Source organism: Marmota flaviventris, chromosome X (assembly GCF_047511675.1).
Source record: "Marmota flaviventris isolate mMarFla1 chromosome X, mMarFla1.hap1, whole genome shotgun sequence".
Taxonomy (NCBI): Eukaryota; Metazoa; Chordata; class Mammalia; order Rodentia; family Sciuridae; genus Marmota; species Marmota flaviventris.
This window is the reverse complement of record NC_092518.1, coordinates 46798172-46819605: the sequence shown is the minus strand read 5'-3', so window position 1 is coordinate 46819605 and position 21434 is coordinate 46798172. Positions and strand designations below refer to the sequence as shown.

The window sequence follows — 21434 nt, the reverse complement described above, 5'->3', positions numbered from 1 at the left end:
AGCAATAGTAACAAAAACAGCATGGTACTGGTACCAAAACAGGCGGGTGGACAATGGTACAGAATAGAGGACACAGAAACCAATCCACAAAACTACAACTATCTTATATTTGATAAAGGGGCTAAAAGCATGCAATGGAGGAAGGATAGCATCTTCAACAAATGGTGCTGGGAAAACTGGAAATCCATATGCAACAAAATGAAACTGAATCCCTTTCTCTCGCCATGCACAAAAGTTAATTCAAAATGGATCAAGGAGCTTGATATCAAATCAGAGACACGCCATCTGATAGAAGAAAAAGTTGGCTACGATCTACATTCGGTGGGGTCGGACTCCAAATTCCTCAATAGGACACCCATAGCACAAAAGTTACTAACTAGAATCAACAAATGGGACTTACTCAAACTAAAAAGTTTTTTCTCAGCAAAAGAAACAATAAGAGAGGTAAATAGGGAGCCTACACCCAATAGAGCCCTAATATCCAGAGTATACAAAGAACTCAAAAAATTAGACAATAAGAGAACAACCCAATCAACAAATGGGCCAAGGACCTGAACAGACACTTCTCAGAGGAGGACATACAGTCAATCAACAAGTACATGAAAAAATGCTCAACATCTCTAGCAGTCAGAGAAATGCAAATCAAAACCACCCTAAGATACCATCTCACTCCAGTAAGATTGGCAGCCATTATGAAGTCAAACAACAACAAGTGCTGGCGAGGATGTGGGGAAAAGGGTACACTTGTACATTGCTGGTGGGACTGCAGATTGGTGCAGCCAATTTGGAAAGCAGTATGGAGATTTCTTGGAAAGCTGGGAATGGAGCCACCATTTGACCCAGCTATTCCCCTTCTTGGTCTATTCCCTAAAGACCTAAAAAGAGCATGCTACAGGGACACTGCTACATTGATGTTCATAGCAGCACAGTTCACAATAGCAAGATTGTGGAACCAACCTAGATGCCCTTCAATAGACGAATGGATAAAAAAATGTGGCATTTATACACAATGGAGTATTACTCTGCATTAAAAAATGACAAAATCATAGAATTTACAGGGAAATGGATGGCATTAGAGCAGATTATGCTAAGTGAAGCTAGCCAATCCCTAAAAAACAAATGCCAAATGTCTTCTTTGATATAAGGAGAGTAACTAAGATCAGAGTAGGGACGAAGAGCAGGAGAAGAAGATTAACATTTAACAGGGATGAGAGGTGGGAGGGAAAGGGAGAGAGAAGGGAAATTGCATGGTAATGGAAGGAGACCCTCAGGGTTATACAGTGGAGGGGGTAGAGAGAGAGGAGGGGAGGGGAGGGGAGAGGTGGGGAGGGGGGAGGGTGGAGGATGGGAAAGGCAGCGGAGCACAACAGACACTAGTATGGCAATAGGTAAATCAATGGATGTGTAACTGATGTGATTCTGCAATCTGTGTATGGGGTGAAGGTGGGAGTTCATAACCCACTTGAATCAAAGTGTGGAATATGATATGTCAAGAAATTTGTAATGTTTTGAACAACCCACAATAAAAAAAAAAAAGACTATGAATCAGTTAACATTCTCCCAGTATATATGTAAATAATCAGGCCAAATCTAATGAGACAAGAAACAAAAATGTCTTTAATTTCATTATGTTTCATCAGAAATGAGAATGGGTTGTAGAGAGAAATTTTGTTTCAGTAGAAAGAGACTCTAATACACCCTTGTGCCTTGTGGGTTATTAGATTCTAGCTCTTTTCATCGTCTCTGAGGTTTTGTTTTCTTCCTATAAACTGGATTTAATCATGATTTCTTCTAGTTTCTTCCAACATCTGGCTACAGCCCAGCAAATTAATGTTTCCAGTATTTTTCCCACCCTCCTGTATGGGCATCACTAAGAACTAAAATTACCCTTTCCCTAAAGCCACTGCAAGTTGAAACTGGATGACTTGATATAAACTTCAAAGAAATCACCTTTATGCCCACTGCTGTGTGGGTCACTAAAACAGAAAGTACACTGAAACATCTGCAATTATTCCCACAGACATTCTAACTGCAAATCAGGAAATTTAACAGATTGCCACTGCCATCCTCATGGCACCATCTAAAGATGCTATGAGCTCAAGTGTGGAAATTGTTTTGACTGGCTACTTGTCAGAGTCAAACTGGGTTTCCAAATATTAATCTTTGTTTTTCTATTTTTTTATAGAAATTCCCCTCATTTAAATACCTGACTGCTAACACCATCCAGCAAATATCTTCTACTACTAAGCCCCAGGTTGTACCATTGTTATTGAACATCAGACAAACACACAAAATGATTTATATTGTTCAGAGAAAAGTAAAAATGTCTCCTCTCGAAGAAGAGAGGAACTGACAAAGATTCTTTTTTTTTTTTTTTTGACAAAACTCCACTCAGGCTCCTCTAAACTCTCTTTTCTAGTTGGTTACTTTGACTTTGGGGCATCCATGTCTATTCTTGCATTGTACAATTTTAACAAGAATACTATTTCAGTTTAGCCAGTTTACCCCATCCTCCATATCTAATCAGGTTCATCATACTCACTATCCTCCAAGTGATGTCCAATCACCCTGCTTGCCTTCAACAAGAAATCTGTCAGGTTGGTTTAGTCAGAATCCCCCTTATCCCTAATATTTCTTTTTAGCAATTATCCAGGCTCTGACCCTCCACCCTGCTTCTTCACAATAAACTTTTACTTTTCCTTGTTGTATTTGGAATTGAGCCCAATCTCTTTCCAACCACTACAAAATCCCATTGCAGTAGTTCCTACACCTATTTCAATGATCCTGAATAAATTCTGCCTTGCCATTTTTTAACGTGTCATGAATAGATTTTTCCTTAATGCTCTTTACCTAAATTCCACACACCTTTCCACATTCTAAAAGAGTAGGCTTTTGTGGTGATAATTCCTTGTACTTGGTCATGTTTTCCATGTCTGCTGGATGATTTAATCAGGGGTGGATAGAATTTAAGAATTTTGCTTTCTGGAGCTGATCTTGGTTTCTTCTATGTTGTAAAACTCCACTCAGGCTCTAGTCACTCTCTGAATACTGGAGATTTAAGATGGTTACAATTCCTTCATGGAGAAATGCCTAGGATATGGAGCTTGGAGTCATGAAATGTTTGTAGAAACAAAAAACACACCTGGAAGAAATGCAGAATGCCACTATTTTTTAAATAAACTTTTTTGAGAATAATTTTAGATTTACAGAAAAGTTGCAGAGAGTCTCCATATATAATTCACCCAGTTTCCCCTATTGTTGCATCTGATATAACTATGGAACACCTTTCAAAACTAAGAAATTAATATTGGTAAGCTAGAGACTTTATTTACATGTTCTTACTTTTTACATTGCTATTCTTTTTCTCTTTTAGTATCTCATTTAGTTATCATGACTCCTTAGTCTCTTTAATCTCTTCTGGATTATAAATTTCTCAGGATTCAGGGTATTATAAGAGGGGAATACATAGAAACATGAGTTATTCCTGATTATTTAACCTTGATTGCTTGATTAAGGTAGTGTTGTTTGCTATAAAGTTACTATTTTTCCATTCCATTCTGTATTATTTGGAAGTGAGTGACTTTCCAGACTACACTGAAAAAAGGAAGCTCCATTTCCTATAAGGGCATAGTGTCTACATCAATTGGAATTTTTCTGTAAGAAAGATTTGCAAAGACATTTCTTAATTATCAGAATTATTTTTCTTTATTATTTTATCAGTATATAAATGATGTTAGTTCCCTAGCAAGAAGTAAGAAATATGAGAGAGAATTCCATAAATTTCCAAGAGAGCAAGAGATCCTCCCCAAAATGCCTTATCCCTCATGCTTATTCCTAAGAAAATATATTTTCAGTAGAGAAGCTCCCTCACTCCCCATACCTGTGTTAAAACGAGCACCACAGAGTTTGAGCATCCCTCTGTTAAATCTCTGATACCAAAACAAACAAACAAAGTGGTTTTTGGTGTGGTGGCACTCACCTGAAATCCCAGTGACTTGGGATGCTAAGGCAGAAAGATCACAAGTTCAAGACAGGCCTCAGCAATTTAGCAACACCCTGTTTCAAAATAAAAATGGCTGGGAATGTAGCTCAGTGGTAAAGTGCCCCTGGGCACAATCCTTCAATCCCTAACACCACAAATATGCTTTCATCTACTGGGCATTGCCCCTTTACCCTTAAAAATGGCAAAGAAATGATGACAGACAAGGAGAATAAAAGTCACTCTCTGAATACTGGCAGATTTAAGATGGTTACAATTCCTTCAAGGAGAGGTAGCATAAATATGGACTTTTCTGGCATTGCTTTGATCAAAAAAATATAGAAGCATTGACACTATGCCAGTTCCAGGCTTAGTCTTAAAGGGAACTGTCAGTTTCTGATTTAAACTTTAGGAGCCCTGAGATCCCATATGAGATGTCCGGCATACCTGAAGGAAAGAACAGGCAGAGAGGCCCTGGGATAGTAGGGAGAGGCAAAAGGGAACAGCTTATCCCATCCTTATAAGCTTTTCCTTCCAAAGTGTCAGATATATGAATGAAATCATCTTATATAATCCCCACCAGATCAGTGACCTGTTGAGAAACACTGAGTGCTGAGACACACTGAGAATACTATTCTACAGGTAATACCCAGTAGAATAGAAGAACTGCCCAGTCAACAAATTCATGAGATGTAATACAATTTCAGTGTTTTTAAACCACTAAGTTTTGGAGTCAGTTTGACCAAAAAATAAAAAACCTAAAACACAACCATACTTCTACTACCACCTTATAATTCATTCTTTCCAATGCCACGCTTTTAAAAGTGTAGGTTACACTATCTTGTTTCATTTGATCACCTCTCCATTCATCTTCAATACATAACAATCTGTCCTCTGCCTCTCCAGTCCATGGAATTTTTCCTTAACACAATCACCAATTATTTTCTTATTGCAAGAGTTAAATGCTTTACTGTTGCCCATATTTTACTTGGTCTCTTTGTATTCCTGGGCATGGTTGAAATTCCTTTCTTTGTGAAATTTTCTCATTCTTGAACCCCTGTGACAGCAGCACCTTCCAACCTCTAACTGCTTCTTCTAAGTCTCCTCTTTAGGTTTCTTTTCCTCCACTTGCCTAGTAAATATTATGGTACTCTGATATATATATGCATTCTAAGGACTATACCCAAAGTTTTCAATCATTGGATGCTAATCACTATTTGTGCTGATTCCTTCCTCATCTCCATCTTTAAAGAATTATAAGCTGAATCAAAGACCTTGTACAGCCCGGGGCCTGAAAGGCATCTTGAACAGGCCTTGTAAATTCATCAGATTGGGGAATCTCTCTTTCTCTTCCTCACCTTTCCTTCCCTCCTTTCTTCCCTCCCTTCCTTCTCTTCCCCAGTATTCCCTGAATCTGCTCTGGAAAAGGCCAGGTATTATCAACTCTATATTTACAAATATTTGTGTAAGTTCTCTACCTGATGAGAGATCCAAAGTTCCTGATTAGGAGTTAACATCAAATAGTGTTTCCACTATGCCTTTAATGCCTTTTTGTACAATTCAACATATGTACCAAAGGAAACACTATACCAAATCCAGAATTGCAATGTATAAGGCACAGACAGAACAGAGAAAATGATAGGGCCTTTTGGATAACGAAGAAAGGTAAAAATTCATTTCCCATAATAAATCAGGAGATGTGACTAAAATTGATAATAAGCCATATATGTTTAACATACAGAAATAGGAAAGTAAATACCAGAAGAAAAAACTAAAAGTTTAAGGTGAAGGATATCAGGATAAGGAAGAATGGCACCAGAAATTGCTAATTGTAATAATTGCTAATTGTAATAATATTTTACCTTAAAACTTTCACACCTTTATTAACTTGTTAAAATAAACATCTTGACTAAAAAATTCAACTTAAGATAATTTGTAAAAATTTAGCCAAGCATAGTGGTGCCCACCTGTAATTCCATCTACTCAAGACTCTGAGGCAGGAGGATTTCATGAAATCAAGGCCAGCCTGGGCAACACAGTGAGACCCCCCATCTAAAAATAAGATTATTAGTAAGAATTAGCACAACTAGTATTTGTCTCTATCAAGTGAATTTGGAGCAATTTCAATTTTCAGGATAACTAACATTTTAGGTCTTATGCAATTTTGTATTAAATGTTTGACCAAATTTGACAGTAACTCAGGTATAAAGGGTCTTCACAAGAAAGAAAAAATATTTCATTATTAAAGTGATTATTTTTATTTTCCATACCTTAGGATGTGGGACTTGAAGAACATCAGGTTCAATGTAATTGGGGAAAAATATTTCAAAAATGTCTTACACAGAGTTTTGTATAGGTCTGATTTTTATTTTCTTTTTGAAGGTAGATTTTGTTTCCACAGCTGCCATCTATGCTTTCCATATATGGAGTTTTAAACTAATACCATTCCAGGGCCACATTCCAGACCTACTAAATCAGAATCTCTGGGGATGGGGCCCAGACATCTCTCATTTCTCTAATGCACCATGGGAGATTATGTATGATGCACAGCTGAGATTAAAAACCAAAAAGTATTCACTCTATTTATGCTGTCTTAATTTTGTTGATGCAATCTGATATTACATCCCTTTTTATTATTGAAATGTCTTTTTCACGTTTATTTTATCAAAAATTTCCCATTCAAAAGCTTTTTTTGCTATTTAAAGAGTGTTTTAAAATAAAATCCACCGTTATTGAAATGTATAACTCATCTTTAAATGGTTTCATTACTTGCTGCAAATATTTTTATCATATAGCTTGCTTACTTGATAGAAGGCTGAGAGGAAGGATAAGAGCCTCACAGGTTGAAAGGGCTTTGGAATTCCGTTGTCTTAGTAACGGCTCTGCTTCTCATCCGCACTGGGTCACTTAGCTTAGGCAGGGGCCCCTGTGATTGAAGACCAGAGACAGATGGGGAAACAATATCCACTTCTCTTTGTAGTCCTATGTCAAGAGGTTGAAACAAAGAGCTAATTTTGGTTTCCAGGGAAACTGAAGCTGAGTCATCAAAGTCAGGAGGAGAAAATATTAACTATAACACAAAATGGAAGATGGATTATAGTAATCCATCTGTAGACATGGAATTGACATCCGTGTGTTTATTCCAAGGATTCTTGTATATACACATACGTGTATATACACAAGCAATGCTTCCTGCACAGTCAGAATGACAGAAATTGATCAAAGAAAATGTACAGGAAAAAGGGTGGGGCAAACAATGAAACAGGAAAAGTAGGTTACCCAGACAACTAATGGGAAGAACTACTTAAAAAAAAAAAAAAAAAAAAAAAAAAAAAAAAAAACTACATCATATCTTTCCATTCAAGATTTATTTTGACATTGAGTTCTGTTTTAACTTATATTTAGTTATCTGGCTAACCAGCATTCTTCCCTTTTTTTAATAACTATGATAGGATATCTCTGAACCTCAGGATCCTATGATGTTTTGTGGTAGCCCTGGTGTTTATGAGATACTAAAATGACACCTCCTGCACAGAAGTTTCAGTCACACCAGTTGATCTTCATTTATGCAAGCCTATAAACAAGAACTGAAGGAAGAGTTTTTGTATCCAGACTTACTTGACTATGGTGCTTCTTGCTGTTTCTAAACTACAACTTGCTTATACTAAATGCTGAGGGTGGGAGACAGAGAGAAGAAAATCTTTACCCTTCTCTCTTTGTACTAATACAAATCTTGCAGCAGATGAGAAGGCACAGACACAAACCCACAAAGATACAGTAATCAGATCCTTGACAAATGCACAAAAAACATACATTGGAGAAAAGACAGTCTTTTTATCAAATAGTTATGGGAAAACTGGATATCCATATGTGAAAGGATGAAACTAGATTCATATCTCTCACCCTGTACACAGGTCAACTTAACATGGATCAAAGACACAGGAATTAGACTGGAAACTTTACAACTACAAGAAAAAATGTAGGGTCATTACTGATTGTGTTAAGGCTCTCATAAACCAACCATTTCACCTCTAAACCTTCTTGCATTGTCTCAACTTGAGCTTTTGCTGGACACCTAATATTTAAACTATAATAGTTAATTTGCTCATTGATTGACTGGATTATAATTTTGATGTCTTTATAGTTCCTTGATATTAATACCCTGTCACAAGTAGCTAGCAAAGATTTCCTGCCATTCTATAGGTTCTCTCTTCATGTTCTTAATTGTTTCATTTGCTGTGTGGAAGCTTTTAATTTGATGCAATCCCATTTATTAATTCTTGGTATTATTTCCTGAGCTCTGGGAGTCCTATTGAGGAAGCCATTGCCTGCACTTATATGTTTGAGTGGCTCTGCAAAAGGTATCCTCTCAGTCCCAACTTCCTTAATGGGAGAAAAAGATATGGGGAACATCTCAGCAGCCATCACCCCCAAAGATCCCAATGATGCTCTCCACCACTGAAAACATTCACTGTCTGGCCACTAAGTAACTACAATTTTCATCAACACTAACCTCATCTGACAGCTATGAATAAACACTGCACAGCTGTGCCTTCCATGATGCTAGAACCACCACACATTTTCCCCTAGCATATCCCTCACACATCATCAAAGGGGAAGATATTTCCACAGAGAAACTAGCCCATAAAGTCTGGATGAGGTGACTGCTCTACCAATGTGTAGATATCAATGGGAAAAAAAACAAGAACACAGAACACAACCAAAAGAATACACTAATTTCTCAGTAGCCAACCTTGAAGCAAGGGAGACATACAAACTGCAAGTCAAAAAAATCCAAAATAATTGTTTTTAAGAAGTTTTGGAGCTGGGGATATAGATCAGCTGTAGAAGGCTTGCCTAGCATGCATGAGGTCTTGGGTTTGATCCTCAGCACCATAGGGAAGGAAGGAAGCAAGCTCACTCAGTAAACATAGAGAAAAAACAAAAGGTCTTAAGAGACTACCATGAACAACTATCTGCCAGGAATAAAATAACCAAGAAGAAATGGATAAATTACAAGACACAACCTACCAAGACTAAATCATAAAATAATAAAAAATCAGACAAATGCATATCAGTAATTAAAATGATGATAAAGGATATTGGATCAATAATAAAAATTAAAGAAAAGCCCAGGAATTCTATTTTCACTGCTGAATTCTACCAAACATTTAAAACAAACTAATACCAATCCTCCTCAAACTCTTCCAAAATAATAAAGGAGAAGGAATACTTCCAAACTCATTTTATAAGGACAACATTACTTTGATAGCAAAACCAAACAGGGATACTACAAAAAAAAGAAAAAGGAAAGGACATTTTTCATATATTTGTTGGCCACTTGTAATTATTTTTTTTGAGAAGTATTTGTTTAGTTCTTTTGCCCATTCATTAATTGGGTTACTTGTTTTCTGGGTATTAAGTTTTTTGAGTTCTTTATATATTCTGGATTCCCTATCAGAGGAGGAGGAGGCAAAGATCTTTTCCCATTCTTTCAGCTGTCTCTTCATACTCTTAATTGATTCCTTTGCTGCGCAGAAACTTTTTAATTTGAGTCCATCCCACTTATTGATATTTGATTGTACTTCTTGCAATTCAGGAGTTTTGTTAAGGAAGTCAGGGGCTACACCAGTATGTTAGAGTGTTGACCCTATGTTTTCTTCTAGCAGTTGCAAAGTTTCTGGTCTAATTCCTAGGTCTTTTATTCACTTTAAGTTGACTTTTGTGCAGGATGGGAGACACAGATTTAACTTCATTGTTATACATATCCAATTTTCCCAGCATCATTTGTTAAAAAGGCTATCTTTTTTCCAACATATATTTTTGGCACTTTTATTTGGTATTAGATGACTGTATCTATGTGGTTTTGTCTCCGTGTATTCTATTGTATTCCATTGGTCTTCATGTCTATTTTGATCCTATTTGGTTATTAGAGCTCTGTAGTATAATTCGATCAGGTATTATGATGCCTTCAGGATTAGCTGAAGCTCTTCTTGCTCAGGATTGCTTTGGCAATTCTGGTTCTCTTATTCTTCCAACTGAATTTTAGGACTGTTTTTTCTAGTTCTGTGAATAATGTCACGGGTATTTTTATGGGGAGTACATTAAATCTGTGTAATGCTTTGGGTAGCATGACCATTTTGCAATATTAATTCTGCCTATCCATGAATGTGGGGGAGTTTTCCATCTTCTAAAGTCTTCTTCAGTTTCCTTCTTCAGCTTATTCAAGTGGTACAAGCACAATGATGTTTATCACAGTGCAATTCATAATAGCCAGTTCTTAGAACCAGTCCAGGTGCTTGTCAACAGATGAATGGATAAATATTGTTATGTGATGTATGACTATATATGAAGTTAACTGCTCTGTATCCACTAATTACATTCTCGTTTCTCCATTCAGCCTCTTATTAATAAAAAAAAGTATCTATTGAATGCCTATAGGATTCATAAGCTAAATGCAATGGAAATTTGAGCATTGATATGGAATATTAGTTTGCTAGGGCTAATGTAACAAAATACCACAGAATGGGATAAACAGACCATGTAAACAATGGTGATCTCATGCGATTATATCAACCAGTAAATGTTGAGTGTAGCCATCTCATTTTGTGTAAGTACATCCTATGATGGTCACACAATGAAAAAAAAATATAAAAATTTCTAAGATTATCACTCCAGACTGTCCTACAAGATCAAAGTGGAAGAACTTGACAGGCAGACATGATAAGGTATGGTTTCTGAGCACAGACTTCAAATACAGAAAGACGTAGGTTTGTCCCTTCTCACCTTTAGGTATATCATCTGTAAACTGAGGGTAATATCTACATCAGAGTGGTTGTGCAAAGGGTTATAGGAGGTATTGCATGGAAAGTAGGCCTAACCCATGAGAATTAATTTCCATATCAGAATTTTCTCAAACTGCAAAAGGTTATGGCAACTAAAATTGCCAGAAAGATATTAATGTCAATAACATTTCTGTTTCCCCTAACTCCCACAAGTAATTAGCCTAACAGAATCAAGAAATACCATTTAAAAGCTTTAAGATACCGAACTTATTGCATGTTTGTAATTCTCAGATGAAATAAACAATCCATGCCAGGCATGAGTGGTATATACCTGTAATCCTAGCAACTTGGGAGGCAGAGGTAGGAGGATCCCAAGTTCAAGGCCAGCCTCAACAACTTAACAAGGCCCCAAGCAACTCATCCTGTTTCAAAAAAAAAAAACTTAAAAAGCTGGGAATGTAATAAATATGTAATCAATATGCAGAACAAAAGAAAACAAAACCTTTTTTCCTCCCCCTTGTAAAACTCACTTTAACTGAGGCAGACTCATTTTAAATTCTAAGGTCTCTGTGGAGATCACATTATTAGAACACACTTGACATCAGCATGTCTTTTCTGAAATAATTTCAGAGTATATAAGCAGAGGATGATCTTTGTTAAAAATCTAACAAGGGAGACAGTATCAGAAAGTGGTTACCACAGAGTAGAATGCATTTTCCCATCAGACAAATCTATGTCCAGTGGTAGATTACCTGTTTCAGTTTTCCATAATAAAAAAAAAATTAACAGGCATATTCAATACCTTGAAAAATACAGATACTTGTTTAAACTTCGTTACTCAGCATTTGTATGGAAAAATACTCCTCTTATCTGCCTACAGCTGTTAAAATAATGCAGTTCACATTTGTTACACTTGGGGCACCAATGTATAAGGAATGGTGATGTATTCTAATTACATTTGCATAGAACTCTCTGATACTTGACCAAAAATGAATACATATTAATTAGACATTGAAAGACCAGTACTTTAGTTAGATTTTCTTGGATTTTAGGAAATTTCTAGGGAGATATTTTGATGCTGAGATTTATATCTTTATGTTTTTAAAGCTAGCTGAAATTGTGCTTCTCCGCACCACCCCCAATTCCTTTCCCTCTAGCTGTCTGAGCCATGGACAGAGGCAATTTTACCAAGATTCCATCACATTCAAATATGAGGCATATTGAGAGGTCGGCAGCATAGAGCCAGCAGAAAGAATGGAAGGTGACAGTTAGGATTCAAGCTCATTCCATATGGTGATTAAACCTATAGGAAAATCTGTGTTTTTCTTTGTGCATTTATATGTGTATGCAAAATAATTAAGGATAAATGAATCTTTGTTTATTTGGATTATACCCATCCTCCATAAGATTCTGCATTGTGAAAAGCAATTTTGTTTTATCTCACAAGCTCACCAATCAAGCATACTCAGCTTCAGTTTCCTTGGTAACCGACCTCTGCTTCCTGTCTAGACTTCTGGTCATGAGAAGAGAGAAAAGGAAAAACACAGAATGGGGGAGGGAGGGCTAGAAAATATTAGCCTTTATTCCCCCTCCTCTTCTCTATCACACAATCTATTTCTCTACCACTACCATCATCCTTTATTTTAAAAAAATAAATGAACCATCTGTTGGTGAGGTTGAGTGTGATTAATACCACCTGTATGTACTCCAACCCCTTTGCCTTCATCTCTGCAACAATTTGTTCCTTCAAAACCTTGGCAGAACAGATATCTTTCTTTGTATCCCATCCTGCTTCTCTCTGCCTCTGGAACATAGTATTCTTACCATTAAGCATATACACTCCATCTTTTTTTACTCTTCTTCCTCTTTTCTTTTTGTCTACTGAAATAAGTGAGGGCAGGGAATAGTGGACCCATGGAAGACACAGAAGCCAGCATGGAATCACTAGGTGGAAACTATTCTAAAACCCATGCTTTGGGGCATTCCCACTATCGTATCCACATGGCACTCCAAAGCGAGTCTTCTTACCGGAGCCTTGCCCCTATCTTCTCCAGTTGAGCATTGTATTCTTGCTCTAAATAAGCTCCATGCCACTATTCCAACCCCAGCCTCCACCACCAATCTTCCCACACTTACCACTCTGTGACCCTTATCACATCCTAAGGGAGGGAGAGATTTCCGAGAATTCCAACTCTCTGCGATAAGCTGCAGTGCTGACAGGCCCCAAATATGTTTCTCTCAGACTGGCTTAATATTCTCCATTTCTGAGCTCTAATCCTTAGTTGCCACAGGTTGAAAGGAAACAGTCGGACTTCTCTTTCTTGGCTTAAAATACTGCTACCTATTATAGGTACCTGGACTTCAGGGGTTCCACACTCCTTCCCACCCTTTTCCTACCCTTTCTCCTCACAGTTCTTCCAGCCCTAGCACCTATAAGACCTCAGGTGAGATATCACTGCTAATATTATCCCTGTGGAAAATAGAAGGAAAAAAACAAAGAGTAAATTTTGAAGGAAGATCTTGAATAACTGGCAGGTATGTACCCAAATTTCCCTCTACTCCTAAATGACCCAGGTGTCTCTACCCATACAAGTATGGCCCTGGCCACCCTTTCAGAGGCTTACCTGTCCATAGTCCCACACTGGTACTGAGACTCTACAAGTACACCACATTAGCTTCACCCATATCCACAGGTTTCAGCAACAAACTTCTACATTATCTTGGGGTAAGTGGGAAATTTTAAAAATATAATTATATGCTAATTTGAACCAGCCTCAGTGAAATATATATATATATATATATATATATATATATATATATATATAGAGAGAGAGAGAGAGAGAGAGAGAGAGAGAGAGAGAGTGTTAAAAGGAAGAATCTGAGTCTACACGCAAGTCATTTATATCTTCCTCTGTTTTCCTTTTAAATAAGAAAACCTAAAAGTAAATAAACTGAATTTTCAAAATGTTACAGTGAGCAAGTCTGAGAAAATAAAAACAACAGAGAAAACATCAGTAATCTTTGTCCTACTAATGGATAAATGAATGTTAAATATTTGGGAGAAAAATATTTGATAATTATCTCTGAGATACATCAGAATATCTATTTTGTTAAGAAATTTTAAACATAAGGAAAATAATTAACATAATGTACATCTGATTAGGAAAGAATTCATGAAAAGGAAATAAGCCACAAGGTAAATTATTCATCAGTTTGATTTAGTAAGTAGTGATTAAAATGCAAAGCAACCAAACATTTTATACACTGTTGATGGGAGTGTAAATTAGTATAATCTCTTCCAAAAACTCTTTGTCAGTATCTCCTAAAATTGAGAATATACATATTATATATAGTGCAGCAATTTACCACTCTGGCATATACCCAACAAGAACACATACATATATACCAAAAGATGTGTACATGAATATTCATATAACACAATTAACTTTCAACTAGAAACTTCTCAAATGTCCATCAACAATAGAATCAATAAATAAAATGTGATACATTGACACATGGATAACTATATAGTAATAAGAATGAAATAAACTCTACACAACCTGCAAGAATTTCATAAACATGACATTGTGTTTAAAGTAATCAGATACAGCCAGGCATGGTGGTGCACACCTGAAATACCACTGACTTGGGAGGCTGAGGCAGGAGGATCACAAGTTCAAGACCAGCCTCAGTAATTTAGTGAGACCCTGTCTCAAAATAAAAAAGGGCTGGGGATGTAGATCAGTGATAGAGCATCCCTGGGTTCAATCCCCAGCACCAAAACAAAACAAAAAAAGTAACCAGATACAAAGAAGTGAATATATATTATTTATGTATTTATTTATTATATTATATATTATTATTTATCTCTAGTCCAAACACAGGCAAAACTAATCCCTGGCCTTAGAAGTCAAAACAGGGGAGTAGTCTCTATCCTTGAGAAGGGGGTCTTCCAGCATCTTCATGGCAATGAAGGACAACCTAGAAATAAAGCTGCCCTGATGAAGTCCCCATGGCCCCATGAAGACATGTAGGCAACCTGATCTTCACCAAAACACAGGGTTATCTCTGCTGGCTAGCCTGGATTGATGAACTCCCAAAGGAGTTCTGTGAAGCCTCCAGCAAACAGCATTCAACTTTATTTATTTATTTTGGTACTAGGGATTGAACTCAGTGGCACTTGACCACTGAGCCACATCCCCACTGAGTTGCTTAGCACCTCACCATTGCTGAGGCTGGCTTTGAACTGGTGATGATCCTCCTGCCCCAGCCTCCTGAGCCACTGGGATTACAGGCATGCACCACCATACCGGGCCTATTTTATTTTTGACCCTCTTGAAACTATATTTTTAGGTCCCAAAGACCTTCATCTGTATAAGGAATATAAAGACAGTTCAATAAAATAAACAAGCAGAAAAGATTTTCTCAACTATTGTGTGAAATAGAAAACAAACCAGAAGTAAGGTTTGCTGGACACCAGGCAATTACGCAACAGCTATCTTCAGAAACAAAAGGGGAAAGCAGAAATACCCTAGATGCAAGCAGTGACAAAGAATGTGATAGAGTAGAAAATGGAGAAAAAGAAAAGAATGAAATGAAGAGGCACAAAGTAGAAAAAGTCATATGCTTCAAGAAAACACTCTGAATAGTCCCAGGAGATGAGGATAATAAGGAGTAGAAAAACAAAAGTGGAAAAGAAGAGGCCTAACTACAATTATAATGCTTATATTAAGAGAAACTACTAGGTTATACGTTTGGTGGTCTAATGCTCTTGAATTTGATATGAACTACAACATAATCCTTCTTGTCATTGACAGAACCCCAGGTTGCATGTGATTATTCAGATTCCTCTGTGTTTTTTAAAAAGACATTTAGCCTTTTTAAAAAATATTGTTTTTAGTTGTTGATAGACCTTTATTTTAGTTATGTATTTATATGTGGTGCTGAGAATCAAACCCAGTGCCTCATTCATGCCAGGCAAGTGCACTACCACTGAGTCCCAGCCCCAGCCCTGACATTTAACCTTTTTAAGGTTATTAATTTAATTTCTTCTTATTTTGTTGTATGAAATTGCCCTTAACCATTAAGGGTTATGAGGATATTTGCACAGATTTATACAGGTCTCCAATCCTTCTTATCAATGCAGTTATTATTCACCATTTTCTATCTTTACCCTATCATATCAAATGCTGAGTTAAATATTAATTAGCATTTCTTTTAAATGACCACTCAACATAATGGTTAAGGATGAGATTTCCTCTCTGGGACAGAACCCAAGAACAAATTCTTAGATACACAATGTTGGCATACTGAAGATGAAATTAAAATTGTCTTTTAGTTTTGAGGACATGTGGAATGTTTAACAATTGTAAAATATCTATTCAGTATTAGAAATAGCTAGTTGGCAGCTTTATATTTCCCAAACTCATGTGGTTAGTACAACACAGACACAGTTTATACATGTAAAGTAGTGACTCTTTTTGTGTCATTCAAAATAAAGACAATGATCCCCCCCCCCCCAGGGCCAACACCATTGAACTAATCTTTCAAAGTGGATACTTTAGGTTTTAAAGCTGGAATCAGCAGCAGCCTTGAGATAACTCAAATTCAGACAAAGAATTTACATGTAAATATAAACTTTTTAAAAGAGTGGTTTTCTTTTGGAAGTAGGATTAGGATAGTTAGTATTCATCTGTAAGTCATTATTATGTAAATATCATTGTTGCTGTTTTGATAATAGGTCATTTCATTAATTCCAGTTTATATTATGAGAACACATTTAGAATTATCCTGGGGTTCTATTTATCTTGGAATATCTTTAATGTACATGAGATTTATAGTTGAAAACTTTATTGTAAAGACCAAGTAAAAAACAAATGTACTAGGGCTGGGGTTGTGGCTTAGTGGTAAAGCACTTGCCTAGCATGCGTGAGGCACTGGGTTCAATTCTCAGCATCACATTAAAAAAAAAAACTAAATAAACAAAATTAAGATATTGTGTCCATCTACAACTAAAAAAAAATTTTAAATGTACTATTTCTACAAGATAAATGTATTGAAATGTGAGAAAACAAAATCAGAATAGGAGATGAGATAATCATTAAAATTGGACATAGTGGAGACTGTGGGATGATGGTCAGATTGTGTTATTTTATCTGCATGCTGGTGACAGAAGTGTACTGAATTCATGAAAATCTACTGACCTGTATACTTGTAATATATGCACCTTTTTATTAAAATGGTATACTTTAATATAAAGGGATTTTTAAAAGAACATGAACATTTAAAATACAAATGACAATCTCAAAAATATTTGTCCCATTTTGGAACTACAAAAGATAAAAATTATGAATTTTTAAATGACTACTGAAAATCAATAAGCATAATAACATTTCAAATAATGTGCAGATAGTATAAATCAGAAATGAATTTATAAATAGATAATACAAATGCCTGACAAATTATTAAAAAGTTTTGAATTTACCCATTAATATAAAACCTTGAAAACAAAATTAAGATATTACTTTTCTGGTCAATCTAGAAAAAGCTAAAAATAGTATGATTTTTAAATGATCAAGACTCTTAATAATTGTTTTTAAGTGATATGCAATTTTCCATTTGAGAATTTTGAGAACACAAGGCTTAGTAAAAGAAAATGCATTTGTCTTGAGATTCATTAGTTTTCAAAATTTAGCCAGTAAGCATTTTTCTGGTTAGAAATTGGGTTTCACATTTAAAAAAGGAAACTCACTTTTCTGATCATGTACATATATATGTAATTTTGTATTTTTTCTGGAAAGGGGCTTAGTCTATTCCTTTTGTGATGAATATTGTTTATTGAAAGGATAAACAAAATTGATAAACTCTTAGCTAGAATCAAGAAAAAGAGAAAACATTAAATAAATAAATTATATATCAAAGAGGAGGCTTCATATCTGATACCACAGAAAAACAAAGGATCATAAGATACTACTACAAACAATTAGGTCCCAAAACTGGATAACTTAGAAGAAATGAATAAATTCCTGGAAACATACATCCTATATCCTATATAAACTAAATCATGAAGAAATAGAAAATATGAATGGATCAAGAATTAAGAATACAGACTCGTAATCAAAAACCTCCCATCAAAGAAAACTTCAGGACCAGACAATTTCATGAGTGAATTCTAGAAATCATTTAAAGAAGTTTAATGACAGTCCTGAAACTCTTCCAACAAATTGAAGAGGAAGGAATACCTCTTAGTCGGTAAGACCAAGTACTAGGTAGTTGATAAAAAATGGAAATTCATCCCCCCCCCCTTGTGGAGGCTGGAAAGTATAACATCAAGGTTCCAGAAGGTTCAGTTGTCTAGTGGGGCTACATATTTTGAAGGACTTGGAAAAAGGTAGAACGGCAAGATACTAAATGTACATGATCACGATTTTATTAAGACCCTTAATCCCTTCATGGGGGAGGAGTGATCTAATCACTTCTTAAAGGCCTTGCCTCTTAAAACACTGGCAACATCTGAATTTTGGTAAGGGACACATTCAAACCTTAGCATTTATCCCCTGGCACCCAAATTCATACCATTCTCATACCAAAAATATATTCATTCCATGTCAATAATCCCAAAAGTTTTAACATATTCCAGGATCAAGTTTAAAGACTAAATCCAAAGTGTAATCTAAATATCATATGGATAAGACTCAAGATACTATTAATCTTGAGGCAAATTTCTCTCCAGCTATGATCCTGTGAAACCAAAGAAGTTTTATGCTGCCAAAACATAATAATGGGAGAGGTATAGGATAGACATTTCCATACAATAGTAAAGAAGAAAGGGGAACTTGTATCATGTAAGTCCAAAACCCAACAGGGAAAGCAGCATTAAATCTTTAATTTATTTAATTAATTTATTTATTTTGGTATAGGGGATCAAACTCAGGGATGCTTAACCACTGAGCCACATCCTCAGGCTTTTTTTTTTTTTTTTTTAATTTAGAGACAGGGGTCTCCTGAGTTGCTTAGATCCTTGCTAAATTGCTGAAGTTGGCTTCAAACTCGTGGTCCTCCTCCCTCAGCCTCCCAAGCCACTGGAATTACAGGCATGTGTCCCCATGCCTGGCAGTATTAAATCTTAAAGTTTGAGAATAGTCTTTGTCTTCCTATCCTGCCTTCCTGACACTGGGGCAGGGACTGGATTCCCAAGGCTCTAGGGGAACTGTGACCCAAGGCTTTTCTGAGTAAAGCCCATGCTACAGTTCTCATGGTTTGGAGTTGGATACCTATTCCTCTCCCAGGTTGATATTGCATGCTGCTGGCTCTTGTGAGAAATAGAAAGTTTGATGGTCCATTTTTCAAAATATAGTATTTAGCCTTAATTGGGATGTAAAGTTCCAATCATAGTAGCCATTTTGTGATCCAGTTGTTACCATTTTAAGTATAGCCCTTCTTTTTATCCTCCCTAATTTTAAAATTATGTAGATTTTAACCCCAAGTGCCGCAGTCTGGCTGGGCACAAATCACGAGCCACTGAAGCAGGAACAAACTTTATTTTTAAACTGCAGGAGAACACTTCACACAGCTCCCGGGGAATCCTCCCGAACGCGCCACGAGGCTTGTCCAGGAACCCCCAGCCGGAACTATCTCTCCCGGAAATCCCTCCTCCTGCACTTCCCCAACCAATGGGAACTCTCGGGGAATCCCCGGAAATCCCCACGAGAACTCCAAAATAGTGCGAGAACTCAAAAGTTGCGGCAGAGGCGGACAGGCAGAGGCGCCTGTCAATCAATACTGTTGGCAAAATGCCAGGGGCCATACAGACTCAGCCATAGCTCTCAGCATCTCCCCCTTTTTGTTTAATTAAACAACAAGCAATGTGGCTTAGGGACCGTGCCTGTTAGGCAGTCCAATTCAACATATGGTCCTTACCCGTCATCGGATGAACTGACCTCTAGGCGTCAGCCTCCTGTCTTAGGTTGGTACCACTGCAATTGGATCATACCCGTCACTGACTACCGGTCCAGCATACAGCCATACTTGTGGATAGGTCTATGCACCAGTGGGGGGGTGAGGTTCTTTGCCTCACCTCTGTTGGCCCCCAAATTTGGCCTTGGTGCCAGTGGGGGAGTGAGGTTAATGTGGCTTAAGGACCGTGCCTGGTAGGTTGTCCAATTCAACATATGGTTCTTACCCGTCATCGGAAAACTGACCTTTAGGCGTCAGCCTCCTGTCTTAGGTTGATACCACTGCAATTGGATCATACCCGTCACTGACTACCGGTCCAGTATAAGCCATTGGCCCCCAAATTTTAGACCATCACTAGCAGAAGGGAGGAGGATGCAAAATGCTATGACACTAAGCCAATTGAGGGCTCCTTTGAAAAATTGTACCACCGGTGACACCATCAACAAAAATACTCCAGCACTACCACAATTCGCTGTACCAACAGATAGTTCACAATGCATACAAGTGATACATAGTCCAGGCAAGGTCTGCAAGCAATTCAAAGCAGAGGAATCTGTCAATATGTCCATTTCCTCCCAAAGTAAATCGACTCCTTAATTGAGCATTACTTGTGGAGTTATTATTCATTGATGCATCAGTTTTTACAGTTTGTTGTGATAACTATCGAAGAAGCTGTAGTTTGGTTTTATCTTTGTCTTCACCGGCACTGGGATGAAGATAGGAGTTCTGGCAATGATGCTAAGAAAAAAATTATGTAACATTCCAACAGGCACTAAGAAAACAATTTTTTGAACAATTTACATTATCCTGAACAGAATTATTAAATATCATGAGAAGGAAAGGTGAAAGTAAACAAACAGATCTGTTAACCTCCTATTAGTTCACATATTAAAACAATTTTCAACAGCTGTTTACCCAATCTAAATTAAACCATTAAAATCACGTGAATAAAAAAAAATCGGATCCATTTATTCATGAGCGCTCCTCATATATGATATATGGACATACGCACATACAGACATACAACACAAAACAGAAGTGTGCACACATAACATACAACACTTAAGACAATAGTAAAGGCCTTGAAGCTTTACCTAGGTGAAATCTCCATTGCAATGCTTAAAAACTCCACAGTCAAAAAATAAAACTGATCAGAAAAACATTAACCTAGGTCTGTATGAGCTCAAAAATAAAATAGAACTTTATGATGTGGGAAAAGGCAAATAATAAAATAAATATTGAAAAAAGCATCCTGGTTAATCACTGTCGCAGATGTAAGAATAGCCAAACTGGAGTTCTGGATATCAGCTGTTATGGATTTGAGTCAAATCATCTTCCTTTTGGCCTGTAGAAATTGTTTTAGTTAATCTCTCTGGAATCCAAATCGGCTGCTGTTCTCCCTGTGGAAAAACACAAATTGCTGAAGTTGGCAATTTGAAGTTGGCAACTCCAGACAATCACTGGGTCAGGACCTTTCCATTGTCCTGTTAGAATATCCTTCCAAAGTACCTTAGGCTTATGTACATTTTTTGGACACATATGCCTTTCCGCAGCACTAAGCCCTGAGGAATCCAAATTTAAAAAGTTTAGAGTAAAAAGGGTTATTTTAAGTTTATCTTTTGGTGACATATACCCCTTTCCAATTCCCTCTTTTTGCTTTAGTAAGTACATTTTAATAGTTTGATGAGCTCTTTCAACTATGCCTTGTCCTTGTG

General features: G+C 36.7%; 1 protein-coding gene across 1 annotated transcript in view; it reads right to left on the bottom strand.

Annotated features, from left to right (window-relative positions):
• The window catches only part of Vcf2 (VCP nuclear cofactor family member 2), a 35016-nt gene extending 21620 nt beyond the window's left edge, over positions 1 to 13396 (bottom strand). Inside the window, exon 1 of the mRNA XM_071606066.1 lies at positions 13389 to 13396. Coding sequence (XP_071462167.1) covers positions 13389 to 13396 — 8 coding nt within the window. The remainder of the gene's footprint in view (positions 1 to 13388) is intronic.
• Positions 13397 to 21434: the final 8038 nt, after the last annotated feature.